The sequence below is a fragment of the Rosa rugosa genome, chromosome 1 (assembly GCF_958449725.1).
Source record: "Rosa rugosa chromosome 1, drRosRugo1.1, whole genome shotgun sequence".
NCBI lineage: Eukaryota > Viridiplantae > Streptophyta > Magnoliopsida > Rosales > Rosaceae > Rosa > Rosa rugosa.
In genome coordinates, this window is record NC_084820.1 from 57,866,661 (window position 1) to 57,886,162 (window position 19,502).

Genomic DNA, 19,502 nt, shown 5'->3' on the forward strand with positions numbered 1-19,502 from the left:
ACAATCTTTCTAGATTGAAGCTGACGAAATTTCACAGTGAGAGACCAAGAGCATCACTCTTCTTCATAAGGAGATCGAACATCACCTCTACCAAGTATTGTAACAGTCACATTCAGGGCTGGCTTTGGCCCGACCAGACATATTTTCAAAGATCTAAGAAGTAAGAATAGAATTATTATTTGAAGAAAGAAAAAAAAAAAAAAACTAGTCCTCAGGGATCTGTTGAGTTAGGATGTCCCATAGCCAAATCTATGGAAACACTAGAAGAATATAATCAATATAAAGAATTCTGTGGATCCTATGCAAATAAGTTCTTAAAATTGCTTTCCTGTTTTTGAGCAAGTGAATACTCTAAAGATACCTCAAGAGTACTTATGATATAATAGCTAAATAGTTCTCACTGAAGTGTTGCTCCGCCCCATATAGATTAGAAGACTCACCTGATCATTGATCAAATCAAATGGAGAAAGAGTTTCTTTGATCATGTACATTGGGAATGGATTCTCCGGGAAGCAAATCATGCGGCTCATGAAGCTGTCATGCTTGGTAATCGGACGTTGGGTCTCTGTAGATGGGCGGATACGCCACCATCGTCTCTCTCGCTGGTTCTAAGGAATGATGGACTGCCATGTCCTCATGCTGCCTCTATGTAATCGGAACTCCTGGAGTTTCGAGTTCTTTTGAGCTAATGGTCTCCAGTTTCTCTTACAGTCTTGTTTGAGATGGAGGGTCTGGCTATCCTTTGCTGTATTTTCGGGCTTCATCAATTGATGGGTCTGTTTCTGGGCTGTTGCCTTGTTTAATGAATATTATTGGTCCAAATAAAAATATAAAAAAAGACATACATAAGAGGATTATTGGAGAGAATAAAAGAGCTTGTATAAGCCTTTGTTCAAGAGATGGCCTAACAGTACAAGGTATTTATCTTACTTTTGTATCATTGATTAGATCTATATGTATTTCTATGTTTATGTTTTTGTGGTTGGTGATCCTTGATACATTTTTACAGGACTTATTAATATACCTTGAAATTGTAGCGTTTTTCACTTTTCCTGAACTCTTACGTACAGCTATTGACCTAGCTAGACTTGTTCAGGTATCACCCTAAATTTCTTTGTTTCACTTGTATATGTATTCCTCCATCTCGGATATTCCTCAAATTGATTAAACATAAAAGTAATATGTAACTCTATCTAGCTTTTTCTTCCACCAGGAAGAAGATCGATTATAATAAAACTTATAATGTACGAGGAATTATTCTGTGGTCCCAGAGTACCATATGATACTGTCATGTGGTGGCATGGTCTCAACCAATCCTATCACTCGAATGTGGTAGGGACCATGCAAGGGGTGAAAAAAAGAAAAGAAAAATTAATTTAAGTGACCAATCAGAAATCACTACGAATCACATGAACAAATAATATCACCCGAAACACCACGTGTACTATGGTCCGGAACCATGTTATAATTTTCACATCGTACATGACCTGCCGAGCAAATAATAGAGACGACCTCGTGAAACGTGTGTTGGTCAATTATAGTGTAATCAGATCAGTCAAAATATTAGAAAAGAGGATGGCATGCACATAAGTATTTTTCAAAAGAAAACTTTCATAAAATGATAGAATAATCAATAATAATGAAGCCAACTGTATGCATTAATCTCTTCATTCAGTGAAGTGTGAGCCTTATTTCTATTTGCATTCAAAGTGTACAATAAGAACCATTTGTACAGCACCTTTATTTTCATACTTGTTTAATTATAAACAAGTTAAGACTTGAGAATTAGTCGCCAAATTACTCATCAACTCCAAGCTTCCTTGTATAAATAGGTAGGGAATAAGAGGAAGAAGATATCAAGGAGCAATTGAGGAGAAGCAAAATGGAGCTCCAGTTGCTCCTACTTGATATTAGTCTCATGACCTTGTGGTCTTTGAGCTGTAGTGCAATACTTGGCGTATCATCATCACCCTCGTTAGCAAAGCCTAATTGTCTATCCCATTGTGGAGACGTAGAAATCCCATATCCTTTTGGAATTGGACCGAATTGTAGTCACCGACCGTCGTTCCAAATATTGTGTGACAACTCGACCAACCTTCCCAAACCTTTTTTGAACCTTAACGACAGTCGACCGGAGGTTCTGGAGATATCTCTTGGGGGCACACTAAAAATAAAAAATCCTATCACCTTCTCCGATTGCCCTAACAAGCCAAACCACCGCCAGACAGTACCCAACCTGGGGCCAACCCCTTTTTGGTTCTCCGATAGGAACAAGTTCACTGCAGTGAGTTGCGGGAGGCTTGCATTGCTGATGTCCAAGTCAGCAGAGACAATATCGGCTGTCTGTTTGTCCATTTGCAATCCGTGCAGCTGCATATTTGTAAATAATAGCTGCGGTGGTATCAACTGTTGTCAGACATCCCTTCTTTCAACCATTGGTTCAACCTTCAATATTAGTTTTGGACGGTCGATACTAAGTGATACCAGTAAAAGAACTGGTAGTTGTAAGTATGCATTCCTGGTAGACCCAGAGTGGTTTACGTCAAATTCAACAAATATTTCTGCCATTGCTGAGATGGACGACGTCCCCATAGTGCTAGATTGGAAGATTGGGAGAGGAATAGATAATTCTACCGAGGATGACGTGAACAGGAATTGCACATCTTCAGTAGGTCAATGTTCCTGCTTAGAGGGCTATCAAGGAAGAGAAATTCTTAGGTGGGGGTTTCCCCACCACGTGGCCTTACGGCCACCCAATCAGAGCCAAGGAATTTTTCAATCTTTTCTGAAATTGCCCCTGCTTCCTTAAATACAATACCCAAAACACCCCCCGTGTTGGGCACTGATTGGCCCGCCCCACTGCCACGTGGTGCGGGTGCCGTACGGGAGAATCTCTCATCAAGGAAACCCCTATTTGCGTGGTGGATGTCAAGGTAAGCTTCTACAACCCTTATTTGTGGATGCACTAAATAAGTTCATTTTTAAACATTGTCGATATAGCTATAATTTTTTTAGTTGATATTCAGTCCAGCTTTCAATTTTGTAATTCATCGTTATCAATTCAATTTTAGATATCAATGAATGCGAGGATCCAAATCGCCCTAATATATGTGGTTCCGGCAATATTTGGAGAAATTTTTCTGTCCTCCAGTAGAACCATGTCAGCCTGACACATGGTCTACCAACCCAATAGAATAACGCCACGTGGATTTATTTAACACCTCATATCATAGCAAATTACCCTACATCCTACTGCAGTAAAACCAACGTGAAAAAAAAAAAAACAAGAATCTTAAACGGGATGTTAACAGCTATCGTTAACTGATGCAAACACTATCAAAACACAAAAAACTGAAAGTATATTCATCCTCTGCTGTCATAGTTCTAAACTCGAATTTGGGTGATTTGCTAACCCTGCGATTCTCCCCTTCAGTTTTATCAATTCTCTTTTGGGTAGATTATGTGCTTAGATGGGTGATTTTTCTTGAGCGTTAGTTTTACATCCATACTTCCAACCCCGATCCTTATAATCACAGAGAGAATGGGAGAACCAAATTCACAGAAATAGAAAGAGAAACTAAATTCGCAGGAATCGAGCAATCGAGCCAACCATGACAAAGGTGAGTATCATTCGATTGAACGATTTCGATTAGTTCCGTAATAGAATCTGAGACTGATTAAACTTGTATAGATCTCCCTTCTTGAGTATTTCATTTCTGGGATTTGATTTTGACACCCAAGTGTTGGGTATGCTATAGAGTAGTAGTCAAACGGAAGCACACCAATAGCAACACCCAATTGCCTCAGCCCTCAGGTACCATCTTCTCTTTAGCAAATGCGATTTTTAGCTTTTCATATAAATCTGTGATTTGATTTTTCAATTCATGAAATTGAAATTAATAGTAAATTGTGTAAGATCAAATATGGACATAACACATATCATCATAAAGTAATTGATGATTAGCTTAATATCAATCCTAGTTTAACATGGATACAAACAGTGAATCAATACTAGTGACTTAATGAAGTAGTGTATCAATTCATTAAGGATAGTAATCCATTGCTTAGTCGACAAGAAAGGCTATAAGTTGTGATACATTAGGAATCTAATAGTGAAACCTAAACCGACAAGGAATGCTTTAATGGGAAGCTTCTTGAGGTTTAAGTCTCATATATATACAGATGAATTGGTCCCTGATTACTACCACGACTATTGCATAAGTTCTGTCCATTGAGAAGCAAGTTGGTAAGTAACAGAAGACTATATTCAGTGATCGAGTTAAGCAGTTGCATAAGATGGAATCCATGACTGTTATTGCTGAAGGTAAGCCTTAATCCTATTATGATTGTTGTGCATATGTTGTGAGCATGTAACTATGGTTTTACAATTGGTATCAGAGCATAGGCTCACAAATATGAAAAATCGTTTTAGGGTTTTGCAAAACAAACATAATTTTTTTTTTAAGGGTTTTTTGCTTTACGGGTCAAGTAATTGATCAGGTTACTGACCAAGTCACTGGTCATGTAACTGGTCAGGTACCTGACCAAGTAAGTAACTGACCAGGTAACTGACCAAGTAACTGGTCAGGTACCTGATCAAGGTAAGTTACTTCAGTCGACTGCTGCATCTGGTTAATTATAAAATTCACGCTTCCGCTATGATTTTTTAGCAGCAAATTGGGGAAAAAGCAAAAACAGGTTTTTCTGTGAAAATTGTTTTCGATTCATAGCATGATAATTAAGTTTTGATTGTGCCCAAGAACCCTAGTTGCATTCCCGGCGTGCGTTAGGCTAGAGTAGATGGTGACCGGATGAAATTTACAATTTCTTGATTGTTCTGTGGTTTCTTGGAATCGAATCAATTTTGGTTATGCTTGAATATGCATGTTGAATTGATTGATGATATGGTATTGTATCTGTGATTGTGTAAAATTGTATGAAGAACAGAAATCTCCCAGATTTTGTTTACACGTTAAAGTTGACAGATACAAGAGCTTAATTTTCTTACAAGGATGAATCTGGATAGAATGTAAAGTAAAAGAGCTCATATGTTTTGTGGTTTTCTGTTGGCATAAGTGATTATGATGCACAAAGCATCCTTCATTGATGTTGGCAGAAAACATTGATCAGGTACGTGTAACTGGTCAAGTAACTGACCAAGCAACTGACCAAGTAACTGTACCTGATCGAGTAACAAAACTGAAATTGTGTTTTGTGTTTTAAAACTATGCTTCAGTTTTATCTTCCAAAGAAGTGGTTAAGTATGGTTTTAGAATACAAAACAGCAGTATGCATGCTTGATGAAAATAAATACGGATACTTAGAAATTTTTCTTCTGTCTAAAGATGTGGATAAATTTCTTTGGATAACTTGTTTTCATTGAACATGGCATATTGATAAAGAACTCCAGGATATTAAGTTTCTGCTCAAAAGTGATGCTTAATATTGTTTTTGTTATGGACTGACATGAATGCAAGTATGGTTGTTTAGGTTTTCTGTATGTTCTTGTTTTGGTTACTTAAAGCTAAATAAAACACAGAAAACTTAAACATATTTTCTTTACAAACTGAGAACTCACTCGAATTTTTGTTTTGCTCCTTAGGTAACTCTTACATGAACTTGAACAGTGTCTTGATGTTAACTGGAACCAACTATAGAGCTTGGCTAGACTCTGTGGAAAATTATATGGGAATGCATGAGAACATAGACTACTGCTTTACTGAGAATAAGCCTGAAGAGTTAAATGAAAAGAGCACCAAGAAAGATACTGACCTTTACAAGAAGTGGCATAGATCCAATAGAATGGCTAAGAACCTCATCAGAACATCTATGTCTAAGACTGTCAGGGGAAGTATAGAAGAGCCTGAGCTAGCATCAGATTTTCTGGAACTCATAGGTGCTAAGTTTAAAGAAAGTGAAAAAGCAGAAGCAGCTAGGCTGACTAAGGAGTTTCATGATTTGAAGTACATGGGTTCAGGGGGAGTTAGAGAGCATATTATGAAGATGATCAATATAAATGGCAGACTCAGGGAACTCTTAATGGGGGTTAGGGATGAGCAAGTAGTGCATTATGCACTACATTCCTTGCCTAACAGTTTTAGTCATCTTAGGACCAGTTACAACTCTCAAAAGGGAAACTGGACTCTAGATGAACTTATATCCATCTGTGTGGATGAGGAATCTAGGATCAAGGAAGAAAAGGAACCTGCTACAACCATTAACCTCATTGAGAAGCCTAAAAGGAAAAAGCCCCAGAACAAGCTCAAGCCTACCAAAGCCATAACTAAGAGTTCAACAGCTGCAGTGGCCAAGGAAAACAGGCCATTCAGGTTCAAGTGCTACTTTTGCAAAAGAGTAGGACACATGAAAAAGGACTGCACTGGCTATAAGAATTGGTTAGTCAAAAAGGGTAAGATTTTTTCTAATACAGTTTTTTCCTTAGAAATTAATCTTATAAATGTTGAACCACAGTCTTGGTGGATAGATTCAGGCTCACCTATTCATATTACTAATTCTTTGCAGGGATTCATAAGGAGGAGAATCCCAAAATGTGATGAAGTGAACCTGTGTGTAGGAAATGGCATGAGAGTAGCAGTCAAGGCTATTGGAACCTTAAAGCTCGATTTAGGATTAGGAAAATTATTAGTTCTGGACAATGTTTTTTATGTACCTTCCATGAGAAGGAATTTGGTTTCAGTTTCTCTTTTAGTAAAATCTGGTTGTAGACTTGTTATGGATAGTAATGGAATTCTTATTTCTAAAAATTCTGTTCAAATTGGTTCTGGTGTTATTATGAATGATTATTTACAGTTAAATTGTTCAATGGCTCAACAAGAAATTTTACTTGTTGAAAATAACACTAACAGTACTAGCACTTTAACAGGTGTTAAAAGAACCAAACTAAATGAAAAGTCTGCATTTTTATGGCATAGAAGACTCGGCCATGTTTCAAAAGAGAGACTGAAAATTTTGGTGAAAAACAAAATCCTAAATGAACTTGATTTTTCTGATCTAACAGACTGTGTTGAATGCTTTAAGGGAAAAATAACTAATACTAGAAAGAAGACTGCATATAGAAGCCAAAATTTATTAGAACTCATACACACTGATATATGTGGACCATTTAGGCATCAAACTATCTGTGGGAATGTGTATTTTATCACATTCATTGATGACTTTTCTAGATACAGTTATATTTATCTACTTTCAGAAAAGGCACAAGCATTGAAAGCCTTTCAAATCTTTAAGTCTGAAGTAGAAAATCAACTAGAAAAGAAAATCAAAACAGTAAGATCAGATAGAGGAGGTGAGTTCTATGGCAAGTACACTGAATCCGGCCAACAAAATGGTCCATTTGCCTTGTTTTTACAAGACAATGGAATTAAAGCTCAATATACAACACCCTATAACCCACAACAGAATGGTGTTGCAGAGAGAAAGAATAGGAGTCTTTTGAACATGGTTAGATGCATGATGTGTACAACAGGTTTGCCTAAATTTCTGTGGGGTGAGGCTTTAAAAACTGCAAATTATATTTGCAACAGAACACCTAGCAAAGCCATAGAAAATACTGCTTTTGAGCTTTGGTGTGGCAGAAAACCTAGTCTTCATCACTGCCATGTTTGGGGATGTCATGCAGAAGCTAGGATTTATAATCCAAGCTTGAATAAACTTGATCCTAAGACAGTTAGTTGCTATTTTATAGGTTATCCAGATAAATCTAAAGGCTATAAATTATATTCTGCTCATCATTCACCTAGAATTTTTGAAACACATCAAGTAAAGTTTCTAAGTGAAAAAGTTCACAATACAAACCTTGAGGATTTAACCTCAGATTTTGAGGAAATTGTGTCGGATGAGAATATAAGTATTGTATTGCCTTTAGAACAAGATGTAACTGATCGAGTCACTGGTCGAGTAACTGACCACGTAACTGTCCCTGATCAAGTAACCGGTCATGTAACTGGTCATGTCACTGACCATGTAACTGACCAAGTAACTGTACCTGGTCATGTAACTGACCATGTAACTAGTCAAGTACCTGTCACTGGTCAAGTCACTGACCAAGTAACTGTCGCTGGACAAGTAACTGACCATGTCACTGGTCAAGTAACTAACCAAGTAACTGTCACTGGTCAAGTAACTGACCCTGTAACTGATCAAGTCCCTGTCAACCCTCAGCCTAGAAGATCACAGAGAGCAAGAAAACCAACTTATGGGGGGGAAGATAGTGACTACATTGTTTATCTGCAAGAAGCAGAAATTGAAATGGACTGTGCAGAGGACAATGATCCAACTACATTTAACCAGGCTATTGAAAGTAATGAATCTCACCAATGGCAGCTAGCAATGGAAGCAGAAATTGATTCCATGAGCCAAAATGCAGTTTGGGAATTAGTTGAACCTGACCCTAATCAGAAACCTATAGGTTGTAAATGGGTTTTCAAAACCAAAAGAGATGCAAATGGCAATGTAGAGAGACATAAAGCAAGATTAGTTGCCAAGGGTTTTACACAGAAGGAGGGCATTGATTTTACTGAGACTTTTTCTCCAGTTTCTACAAAAGACTCGTTTAGGATAATCATGGCTTTAGTGGCTCACTTTGATATGGAGCTACACCAAATGGATGTTAAGACAGCCTTTTTGAATGGTGAACTAGATGAAGTGATTTATATGAAGCAGCCAGAAGGTTTTGTGCAAGCTGGAAGTGAAAACTTAGTATGCAGGTTAAGAAAATCAATTTATGGCCTTAAACAAGCTTCTAGACAGTGGTACAAGAAATTTGATTCTGTGATTTCTACTTTTGGATTTACAGAGAATCTTGTTGATGAGTGTGTTTACTTGAAGACAGTTGGGAACAATTTTATTTTCCTAGTACTTTATGTTGATGATATACTTTTGGCTAGCAGTAACATTAAACTGCTTAAAGACACCAAGAGCTTTCTGTCAAAGAATTTTGACATGAAAGACTTAGGAGAAGCATCCTATGTACTAGGCATTGAGATTAAAAGAGATAGAGCACAGAGACTACTTGGTTTGTCTCAACAGAATTATATCACCAAAGTTTTGAAGAGATTTGGTATGGAGAAGTGTGCAGCTGGAGAAGTCCCCATGTCCAAGGGTGATAAACTAACCAAGAAGCAAAGTTCCAAAAGTGATGTTGAGAAAGAAAATATGGAGTCAAAGCCTTATGCTAGACTTGTAGGAAGTCTCATGTATGCACAAGTCTGCACTAGGCCAGACTTGTCTTTTGCAGTAGGGATTTTATCGAGATTTCAATCTAATCCAGGCCATGAACATTGGGTAGCTGGGAAGAAAGTGTTGAGGTACCTGCAGAAAACTAAAAGTCACATGCTAGTTTATAGGCAAGTGGAGGATTTGAAACTCGTTGGATTTTCAGATTCTGATTTCGCAGGGAACTATCCAGACTCCAAGAAGTCAACTTGTGGATATGTGTACATGCTAGCAGGAGGTGCAGTTGCTTGGAAAACCATGAAGCAAACTCTAGTTTCAACCTCCACCATGCAAGCTGAATTTATTGCAGTATATGAAACTGTGTGTGAAGGACTTTGGATCAGGAATTTCTTGATGCAGACCAAAGTGTTAAGTCACATTGTGGCAGGCACACTTGTGATTTATTGTGATAATGAAGCAGCTGTTTTCTTTAGCAAGAATAGTAAAAGATCAAATAATTCTAAACACATTGATTTAAAGTATTACAGTGTTAGAGAAAGGGTTAAGCATGGTGAGATAGCTGTTTCGAGCATTGACACGAATTCACAGCTAGCAGACCCCTTCACCAAGGCCTTGTCAGTAGCAGCATTCCAGAAACATACAGCCAGCATTGGAGTTTTAGCTAATCTAGATGCTTAGGTTCAGTAGAGAGTTAATCCAGTTGGAGCAATTTAAATTTCTAAGGTTTTTGAGTTCTTGTATTTTTAGTTGTGATCTTTTGACTTTATTTATCACAACTTGTTTGTAATGACAGATTTTATTATTATCAATAAACTTTTGAGGTATTTCCAGTTATGATTTTGCTGCAGCTTTATTGTTTTATTTTGGAAATTATCATCTTGTTTTGAATATCATACTTGCTATCAGATGGCTTAAATCATGTGAAGCATGATGTTAAGGTTCAAGCAATATTTTTTAAGCCATCAGTGTTCAGTAAATTTGCTTGAGTTTCTGGTTTTAGAAACATAAAGTAGGACCTAATATATGTTTACTTGTTGATACACATTAACATATATTGTATCACTTCTGGTTGAACATATGTAGATTGCAGAAGCTTGTGTTAGTGGTTTTGAAACTCTGCATTTTTGTTAAAATGTATACTGTTTCTTGCTCTACATAAGTAACTGTGATCTGACCATGTTGGAATGGATTTTCGATTTGAGTTTGTTATCTGGCGCGCACTTCAGTAAGTTAAGTAGGTTTTGATGTTCTCTGGTGCAAATCATCGAGCATGATATGTGTGAGTCCAAGGGGGAGATTGTAAGATCAAATATGGACATAACACATATCATCATAAAGTAATTGATGATTAGCTTAATATCAATCCTAGTTTAACATGGATACAAACAGTGAATCAATACTAGTGACTTAATGAAGTAGTGTATCAATTCATTAAGGATAGTAATCCATTGCTTAGTCGACAAGAAAGGCTATAAGTTGTGATACATTAGGAATCTAATAGTGAAACCTAAACCGACAAGGAATGCTTTAATGGGAAGCTTCTTGAGGTTTAAGTCTCATATATATACAGATGAATTGGTCCCTGATTACTACCACGACTATTGCATAAGTTCTGTCCATTGAGAAGCAAGTTGGTAAGTAACAGAAGACTATATTCAGTGATCGAGTTAAGCAGTTGCATAAGATGGAATCCATGACTGTTATTGCTGAAGGTAAGCCTTAATCCTATTATGATTGTTGTGCATATGTTGTGAGCATGTAACTATGGTTTTACAAATTGCATCTCATTTCGGTTTGGGTATTGAAATTTGCTGTTTGTTCATGCTCTGGATTTATAGGAAGTAAGCGAAAAGATAGATTAAACAACTAAAGCTTAGTTATATATGGAAGGGTGAGATAGGTAAGATTACTCAAAAGTCTTCAGCAATGGAGCCGTCAAAGCTAGGAGTCGACTCTTGAGAAATATATGTTTATAAGAATTTTGATAATGATCACCATTCATATATATGCAGCCTCGGAACTTTTAGTTTGCAACTAATGTAGTGGTGAGTTTACCTCAACATTGTTTTACTGAGTTAAGTTCATATCCATTCAAGCATTTGGTCACTGATTAAATATGTTCACTGTTTCGAGTCAGGAGTACGTAGTATAGTATGTTGTTTAAAGAAAAGCCAGTGTACCAAAATCAAAACGTGTGCAGCTAAATATCACTGATTCTACTGCTCTACCAAAGCAAAGAAACTGGAGAAAGAAGCTTAGCTATATTTATTTTCTGTAATTAAATATTAGGCCTACGTTAGTCTGGGGTTTTTTATCAATTTGAGTGAGCAAAACAAAATTTATGGTGTTCCCTTTGAATTTTGTAAAGCTCTCTCTTTGATTTTGTGTTGCCATCTGAAGGCTACTGGTTGATTATCTGACTTCCTTTCTAGGACTGATCTAAAGTACAAGTTCCAACTAACATCTGATGCATACCATTCTTATTAAATGGCAATTGCCTACTTTGAAAATTGCTAATGCAAGTGCAATGTGATATTCACCCTAACAATGTAATAGATTAGTTGGTGTTATGCATCGAACATTAGTTATACCACAATACAAAATATTTGGTGTTGTTTTTGAATTTTGTATAGCATGTGTTGCCCAAAAAAAAAGAGTATGAAATCCATGTTCATTTTAGTTCTTATTCACCTGTATCTATAAAGGTATGAGTTCATTATTTGTTCACTTGTTATGAAAATATTGATTGCCTACATAGGAGAGGTACTAATCCTAATGCTCTTGTATCAATGTTGGCTTAGATGCTTAACCGTATCCAAACCTGTTTTGCAGGTTTCAGCCTTGCAGACCTAAAATTGCAGAAGCAACAAGGGAAAAGGATGCTCAATTGGCTCAACGCCGTGCACAGTACGGGGCCAAAACAAATTTATGATGCAATTTGTAATCGGATAGATAATGATATCGAGCTTGCTCTTCGTGACTCAATTTATGGCAGCAAAAAAGAGGAGCAGAGCAAGAAGCTATGACAGCAACTTGCAACAACAGAAGCAACAAACTAAACCCTGTTTATGGAAAAGAGATTTGAGAGAGATTATAGAGAGAATTGTCAATCATATTATTGAGAATAGGAGCCCTATATATAGGGATTACAAAGTACATATTCTAATGTTACAAGGAATACTAATCCATCTATGATTAGGAATTCTAGAACCTTCTCTCCTATTGCTACTCCTAGTTTGATAAGGCACACTAAGTCGATTTTCCTTCAACAAACCCAAAGAAAAGAAAAAAGATGAGCAAAGCAAGAAGCTATGGCAACAACAGAAGCAACAAATAAAACCCAATTCGGGAAAAAAAAAACAGAAGCAAGTAGAACATGGAAGAGAAAACGGAAGCAAGTACATGAACTTTTACTATAAACGCAGCAAACGCAGTTGGAACCCAATTCGAAAAACACAGAAGCAAGTTCATAAACTTGTACCAAATACATACATATCAGACTCAAAATAACATGATTGAACGACTTTGTTTACCTTGATTATGATCATCGTCTGCATCTCTACTCATTGTTGGAGAGAAGAAGTTCAATCTTTATAGAAAGATAACAAGATTGTAGCAGCGAGTTCTCGGGTTGATGAGATAAACAAATTTCTCTAGAGTTCCTTCGAATAGTGTTTGCATCAGTAACGATAGCTGTTAACGTCCCGTTTAAGATTCTTGTTTTTTTTTGTTTCACGTTGGTTTTACTGCAGTAGGATGTAGGGTAATTTGCTATGATATGAGGTGTTAAATAAATCCACGTGGCGTTATTGTATTGGGTTGGTAGACCATGTGTCAAGCTGACATGGTTCTACTGGAGGACAGAAAAATTTCTCCAATATTTGTATCAATTCTAATGGGTCCTTTTATTGCTACAAGCCACTGCCCCACAACCTCGGCCATTGCAGCCGATTAAACTGGCCATTATAGATATGCCTCTACATTCTCTAAATCCTAAATTCGTACCCCTTTGATTACTAACAGGTCTATGTTTAGGGACAGAAAAAAAAGGTTATATGAAACAAATACTTGTTAGCTTCTTGATCAAGTTACTACATTATCTAATTTTATTGAGCAATTCAGTTCTCTGCAGTGTCTTTGGACTGTTGTTTCATATCATTGGCGCATGGTGGTTGCACAAAGTCATAAAGAAAAGGAAAGACATTATGCGAAAGCAAAAGTTTTTTAGACTGAATGGTGGTTTGTTGTTGGAGCAACAGTTATCTTCTGGCGAAGTCAATGTTGAGAAGATTAAGCTGTTCAATGCAAAGGAGTTAGAGATAGCCACAGACCGGTTTAATGTACACAGAATTCTTGGTGAAGGAGGCCAAGGTACTGTTTATAAAGGAATGTTGACAGATGGAAGAGATGTTGCTGTCAAGAAGTCAAAAGTAGTAGATGGAGGAGAAGTGAGTCAATTCATTAATGAGATTGTCATTCTTTCACAAATTAACCACAGGAATGTGGTTAAACTCTTGGGATGCTGTTTAGAGAGCGAAGTTCCCCTATTGGTCTATGAATTTTTACCCAACGGAACCCTTTCTCAATACATTCAGAGCCGTGATGAGGATTTTCCTCTAACTTGGGAAATGCGATTACGAGTTGGTACCGAAGTTGCTGGAGCCCTTTCCTACTTACATTCATCTGTTTCAATGCCCATTTACCATCGAGACATTAAGTCTTCAAACATACTCTTGGATGATAAATATAGAGCAAAAGTTGCAGACTTTGGGACATCAAGAACTGTTTCCATTGACAAAACACATCTTACCATGACACATGTAAACGGAACATTTGGTTATTTGGACCCTGAGTACTTCCAGTCTAGCCAATTTACAGACAAGAGCGACGTTTACAGCTTCGGAGTAGTCCTTGCCGAACTCTTGACTGGACAAAAACCAGTTTCTGTAACAAGATCGCAGGAAGGGAAACAAGATGGGAGAAGCCTAGCAACACATTTTATTGTGTCCATGGAGGAGAGTTGTTTGTTTGATATTCTTGATGCTGAAGTTATGAAGGGAGGTAAGAAAGAAGAGATAGTGGCGGTTGCTAATCTTGCAAAACGTTGCTTGAATATGAAAGGAAAGAAGCGTCCAGCTATGAAAGAAATAGCAGTTAAGTTGGAGGAAATTCTAATGTCAAGTAAATCTTCTGATGTCGAACACATTGCAAAGGTTGAACATGTCCAGACGGAAATAGCCGAGGTTTGGGATGTTTCTACATCAACAGGCTCTCATATGGACACCGGTTCTTCATTAGATGGACAACCACTGCTGTCTTTCAAGTCTCGCTGAAAATTGTTTGTGAAATTCCGTTGTCTGCTTTTGGAACAATTAGTATTTTTGTAAAATTGTTTGTGATATTCCGTTGTCTGTTTTTGGAACAATTAGTGTTTCTGTAAACTATCACCTTATATGTGTGTAAATTGTGATGCAGTTCACTGCATAGCTTGTTTCTGTTATAATTGTTAAATTGTTCAGTTTCTGTATGGTTCTAGTACGTACAATTAATTCATGTTGAGCTGATATATATATATATACGACTCGAGCTAGCTGGTGGCTGCATGATGCACTAATTAAGGAATCTTCAATCACCTGAGTAATGAAAACCAGGATAGAAAAGGGATCGACAGAAAAAAAAAAAAAAAAAAAAATTGAATAAAGAAGGGAAAACGTCACAAACCATGTACCACCTTTAAGCATTTCTACACTTTAGTATACCAACTTTCATAACTATCACATTAGTATATCAAGTTTGCTCTTTTCTTTCATTTTGGTGTACGCCGTTAACTTTTCCGTTATCTTTCAAAAAAAAAAAAAATGTTTGTTGATAAAGCGTAGTGGGCCCATATTTGTGAATTTATTTGATTACTGTTTTACAGCTATAGATCTATCCCCTGCACTCGAAGGTAAACAGTTAACCTTTACTATTCATAATTTCGATTGTTGATAGACTGGAGTTAAAAGTTATCTGTAAAAATACTAGCAAAGAATTGCAAAAAGAAAGAGAAAAATTGAGAAAATTGAAAAACTTCAGAGAAAGTCTTAAAAGAGAAACTCCTGATTACTGGGATATCATTTTTAGACTTCAAAAAAGAATCTATAAAATAGAAGAAGATATTGAAAATCTCTTATATATACTCAAAGAGGAACAAAAACCTCTTGATTATATGAGCATTGGTTAGATCCGCAAATCACTGGTATCAGAGCCTGTAAAAGGCTCAGCAGGGGAATCCCCAATGGGGACAATGTCTGATTTGATAATAGAGAGACTGAATTCTCTATTAAAATCTTCTGATGAAAAATATCAGAACCTGCAGAAAGAAATATCTAGATATCAAGATCATCTAGAAAAAATTCCTGTTATAATCCACCAATTAGAAAAATTGGAAAACAAACTGGATTATATCAAAGAACTTCCAAAAACGGAAGAAGAAAAGTTAACAAGTGTTAGCAGAAAAATCAATGAACAGCAAAAAACACTGGATTCTATGAAAAATATACTGAAGGACAAGAAAGTGCCTACAGTAAAAACAAAGAAAGCTAATGGATTCAAACCATTAGAAAGACCAGAAAAGAATCCTGTTCCAAACATGATTTTTCTGGATCCCTCAACTAGTTCTACTAGTATTCGGTATGAAAACCCGAAAGAAACTCGAGATGTCAACATGATGAGCATCTTCGGGAAAAAGAAAGGAGTACAACTCCTAAATGCTGAAGAATTCGAATTCAACGAAATCGAACAAGAGGTAAAAAACGCCTCAATTCCAAAGTTAGATTTTAAACAAATCTACAAAAGGGGAACGTTTGATCTGATGGATAGCCATCATTTCAAATTACTGGAATTCACAACCCCTTCCACAATAGGAGAAACAGATCTCTTACTAATCACTCCTGAAGAAGTGGCCAGAGCAAGAACAAAAAAGTATCAATTTATGCACATTGGAGCAGTCCAAGTTGGCATAAAATTACTTGCTCGAGAAGGGATAAACTGTTCAGTTCTATGTGTCTTACAAGATAATAGACTAACAGATTTTCAAACTAGTCTGTTGGGAACCCTTGAAGCATCCTTATGCAATCAAGTGGCATATTTCAACTGCTTCCCAAATTTCTCAACCAGCTTGAAAGATGCAGCTCACTGTCTGAGACTGAGAGTCAAGACAGATGGCATATCTATGAAAAATGATATGCAAGAACTCGCAATAGTATACAGGATATACTATAAACTGATGAGTACCACAGTAGAGCCAAAGACAAGGATATCTAACATCCCTGGTCTTACTACTGGATTCCTCACCAGTCAGAAAAACCATTCACAACAAATTCATAAGGTTACTTGGAATGAAGTAACTTTTCCTATTGAATGGAAATTATCTGGTCCGAAGCTACCAGCCGAAAGTGCAAAAGCAAAAATTTATGAAAGTAGAAAGGGAGAAATCAGTCTAAATTTTGACAATCACAGAAAAAGTGATGTTTGTCCTGAGAACATCAGGATAAACAAAAATCTTCTCAGAAGAAGTTACAGCACTAGAGAAGCTAGTGTTAGTGGTACAAAAAACTCTGAAGAACCATCAGAGTCCATCACTAAAGAAGAATTAGAAGCTGATCTAAACAGACCAGTAAATATGCTCAGAGCACAAAAGCTCTATGATCTCTATGAAGAAGCAGATTCCTGCAAAAATCCTGAACGATTAGAAAAACTAATCGAAGAAATGCAAAAGTTCAATCCAGGAAAGGAAAGAAAACTCCTTCCCTATCAAGATATTGAAATGGAAGAAGAAGAGAGCTCCAAAACTTTCATCATTAGAGAAAAGGGAAAACTAAAACTCCCTGTACAGAAAGCCCCTACGGGTAGAAATGGAGAAAGAAATTCTCAAAGATTTGTCCCAGAGGACAAGATACCCAGAGTACCAATTTCCAATTATGGTATCTGGCTAGATCTAGACAAAGCTCTAGACAAGAGAAAAACTCTTGACCAATGGGTAGACAGCCTGATGATGGCCTCTGCTCTTACCCTTGGAAAATTTGAAGCTCCTGATCTTCAGATGTACTTTGAAATTACTCTCACTGGAGTAGCAAAAAAGTATTACTTCTCTTTCAAAGAGACAGCCAGAGGAAAAGAATGGCTGGAAGAGATCAAAACTTCGAAATCTCCGTATGATTTTGCAGTACCCCTGTACGATCAGTTCTGTGGAGATCTCTCAAATCTGAGTGAAAAGGCTAAAGACGGCCAAATCAAATATCTATGCACTCAAAATCTGTGACATGAGATATTTTGAAGAATACTTGAATGAATTTCAAGAATATTACTGTACGATTGGTGAACTAGAGAATACTGATCTAGTCAACCTGTTGCACAGGAAACTCCCTGAACCATGGAGAACAGCTGTAAGGGAAAGCATAGCTGAAAAACCAATTGAAAGATTTTCAGTTGGAGGAATTGCCGACAGAATCCGGCAATTACTAAAAGAACAGTGTAAAGCCAATCTTAGAGCTAAGATGGCCAAGAAACAACTCAAAGGAGTTAAAAATTTCTGTTATGGAATACTGGATATGCCAACCAACTGGGGCTGTCATGAATCCAAGTTCCACAGAAAGAAAAAAGAAAAATATTACTCTAAAAAATTTAGAAAGAGTAATAAAAAGAAAGATTGGAAATTCAAGAAAAGTTCCAATTTCAAGAAACAACAGGATGAAGATCCTAAAAAGAAATTCTTCAAGAAAAAGAAGAATAGTCATCAGCATAAACAACAACAACCCAGCAAGAAAGCTTGCAGATGTTGGTTATGTAAAGCTGAAGGGCACTATGCCAATGAATGCCCGGAAAAGGGTAAAAGATCTATTAAGGCTCTCTTTGAAGAATATGAGCATATAGTAGAATCAGCAAATATGAAAGGCTACGAAATAGCCTATTCTAATGATGAAGAAGACGACAGGTCAGTTTATTCTGCCTGGTCTGAAGAAGAAGAATCGTCTGAGTCTGAGACAGATTCTGAAGTAGAGTACTTCGAATCCAGACAAATGAATGTTTTGAAAATCAAAAACTGGGAAGAAAGTAAGACAGAATCCTTAATGTCTTCTTATCAGGTGAACCCTGGTACATTCGTTTGTGACTACTGCCTATGTCACAAAAAGGATGGTCTCCCTATGTTTTGTGAAGAGTCAAAAAAGACTTATCACAAAGAATGCTTCATAGCTGAAGCAAGAAGAAAAACCAAGAATTGTCTTGTCAGCCAATTGGTTGAACAAGAATATGAAGAATATTTCTCTGAGCAAAAAGAGAAAGAAGTAGAAACTCTGTTCCAAGAAATTATGGAACCATCTTCCTCAAAAATAAAGGAAGAAATCATCGATGAAAAAAACCTCGATGAAAATGTTGAACTGGTTGAACCACCAGAAATTGTTCCGGAAGAATGTAAACCATTCATTCCAAAGGAACAAGCTCAGGAAAATGAGCTTCAACAATCAAAGGTCGTCTCTACTAGTAGATACAGCAACTACATAGAGATTGGACTAAAATTCCCTGATCATAAAAAATATCATCTACATGCCTTTGTAGATAATGGATCAGGATTTACTGTTGCAAAAAGATTTGCAATTCCAGAAGAACTCTGGAAAGAAGATAAGAAAAGAACAGCTACTGGTGTCACATTTGACGGAAGTCACCTCACCATGAATAAAGTAGCAAAAAATGTTCACATCACCATTGGTGGAGGAACATTTATCATCCATAATGTCTGACAATCTGAAGGCCAAGGCTCAGATTTCTTGTTGGGAAATGATTTTATTCTCCAACAGAGGTTTATTCAGGATGAAGAATCAATAGGCTTCAGAAAAGGAGAACGGGTGTTCTGGGCAGATAGGCTTACTCAAGCCAAAAGTGTAGTAGGTCCTCACTTTACTACCCAATATCAGAGATTGCAACAGAATAGTGGTGATCTTACCTCCTACAAACCCAAATTTGAACCCATACTCCAAATCAAACAACAAGAAGAATTACTTGTTGACGAATCTTCTGAAGAAGAAGAAGAAGAAGAAGAAACTAGTGAAGAAGAATAAGCTAGTTTCATCCATGAGCATAACCTCAAGCACTTTCAGAATAAGCTTGAGTCTCAGAAAATTCCCACTCTTGAAAAAATCAAGAAACTACTCGAACAGAATATCGATGTAGATCCTCAGAAGTTTTGGGAAAAAGACCCAGTGGTCTGTGAATTGAGATTGCATGACATGAATGCTATCTGTCATGTCAAAGCCAATACAAAGAGGAGG

The 19,502-nt window shown here is 36.8% G+C and overlaps 1 protein-coding gene across 1 annotated transcript; it reads left to right on the forward strand.

The window, feature by feature from the left end:
• The first annotated feature begins 13,235 nt into the window (after window positions 1-13,235).
• LOC133725660 (putative wall-associated receptor kinase-like 11) lies at window positions 13,236-14,679 on the forward strand. Its single transcript, XM_062152998.1, has one exon. It carries the CDS (start codon window positions 13,251-13,253, stop codon window positions 14,526-14,528), a length of 1,278 nt encoding a protein of 425 aa, XP_062008982.1. The 5' UTR covers window positions 13,236-13,250; the 3' UTR covers window positions 14,529-14,679.
• Window positions 14,680-19,502: the final 4,823 nt, after the last annotated feature.

Bases quoted from the DNA above. Each gene is read 5' to 3' on its own strand.
- LOC133725660 (XM_062152998.1), top strand. From the start codon at position 13,251: ATGAAACAAATACTTGTTAGCTTCTTGATCAAGTTACTACATTATCTA.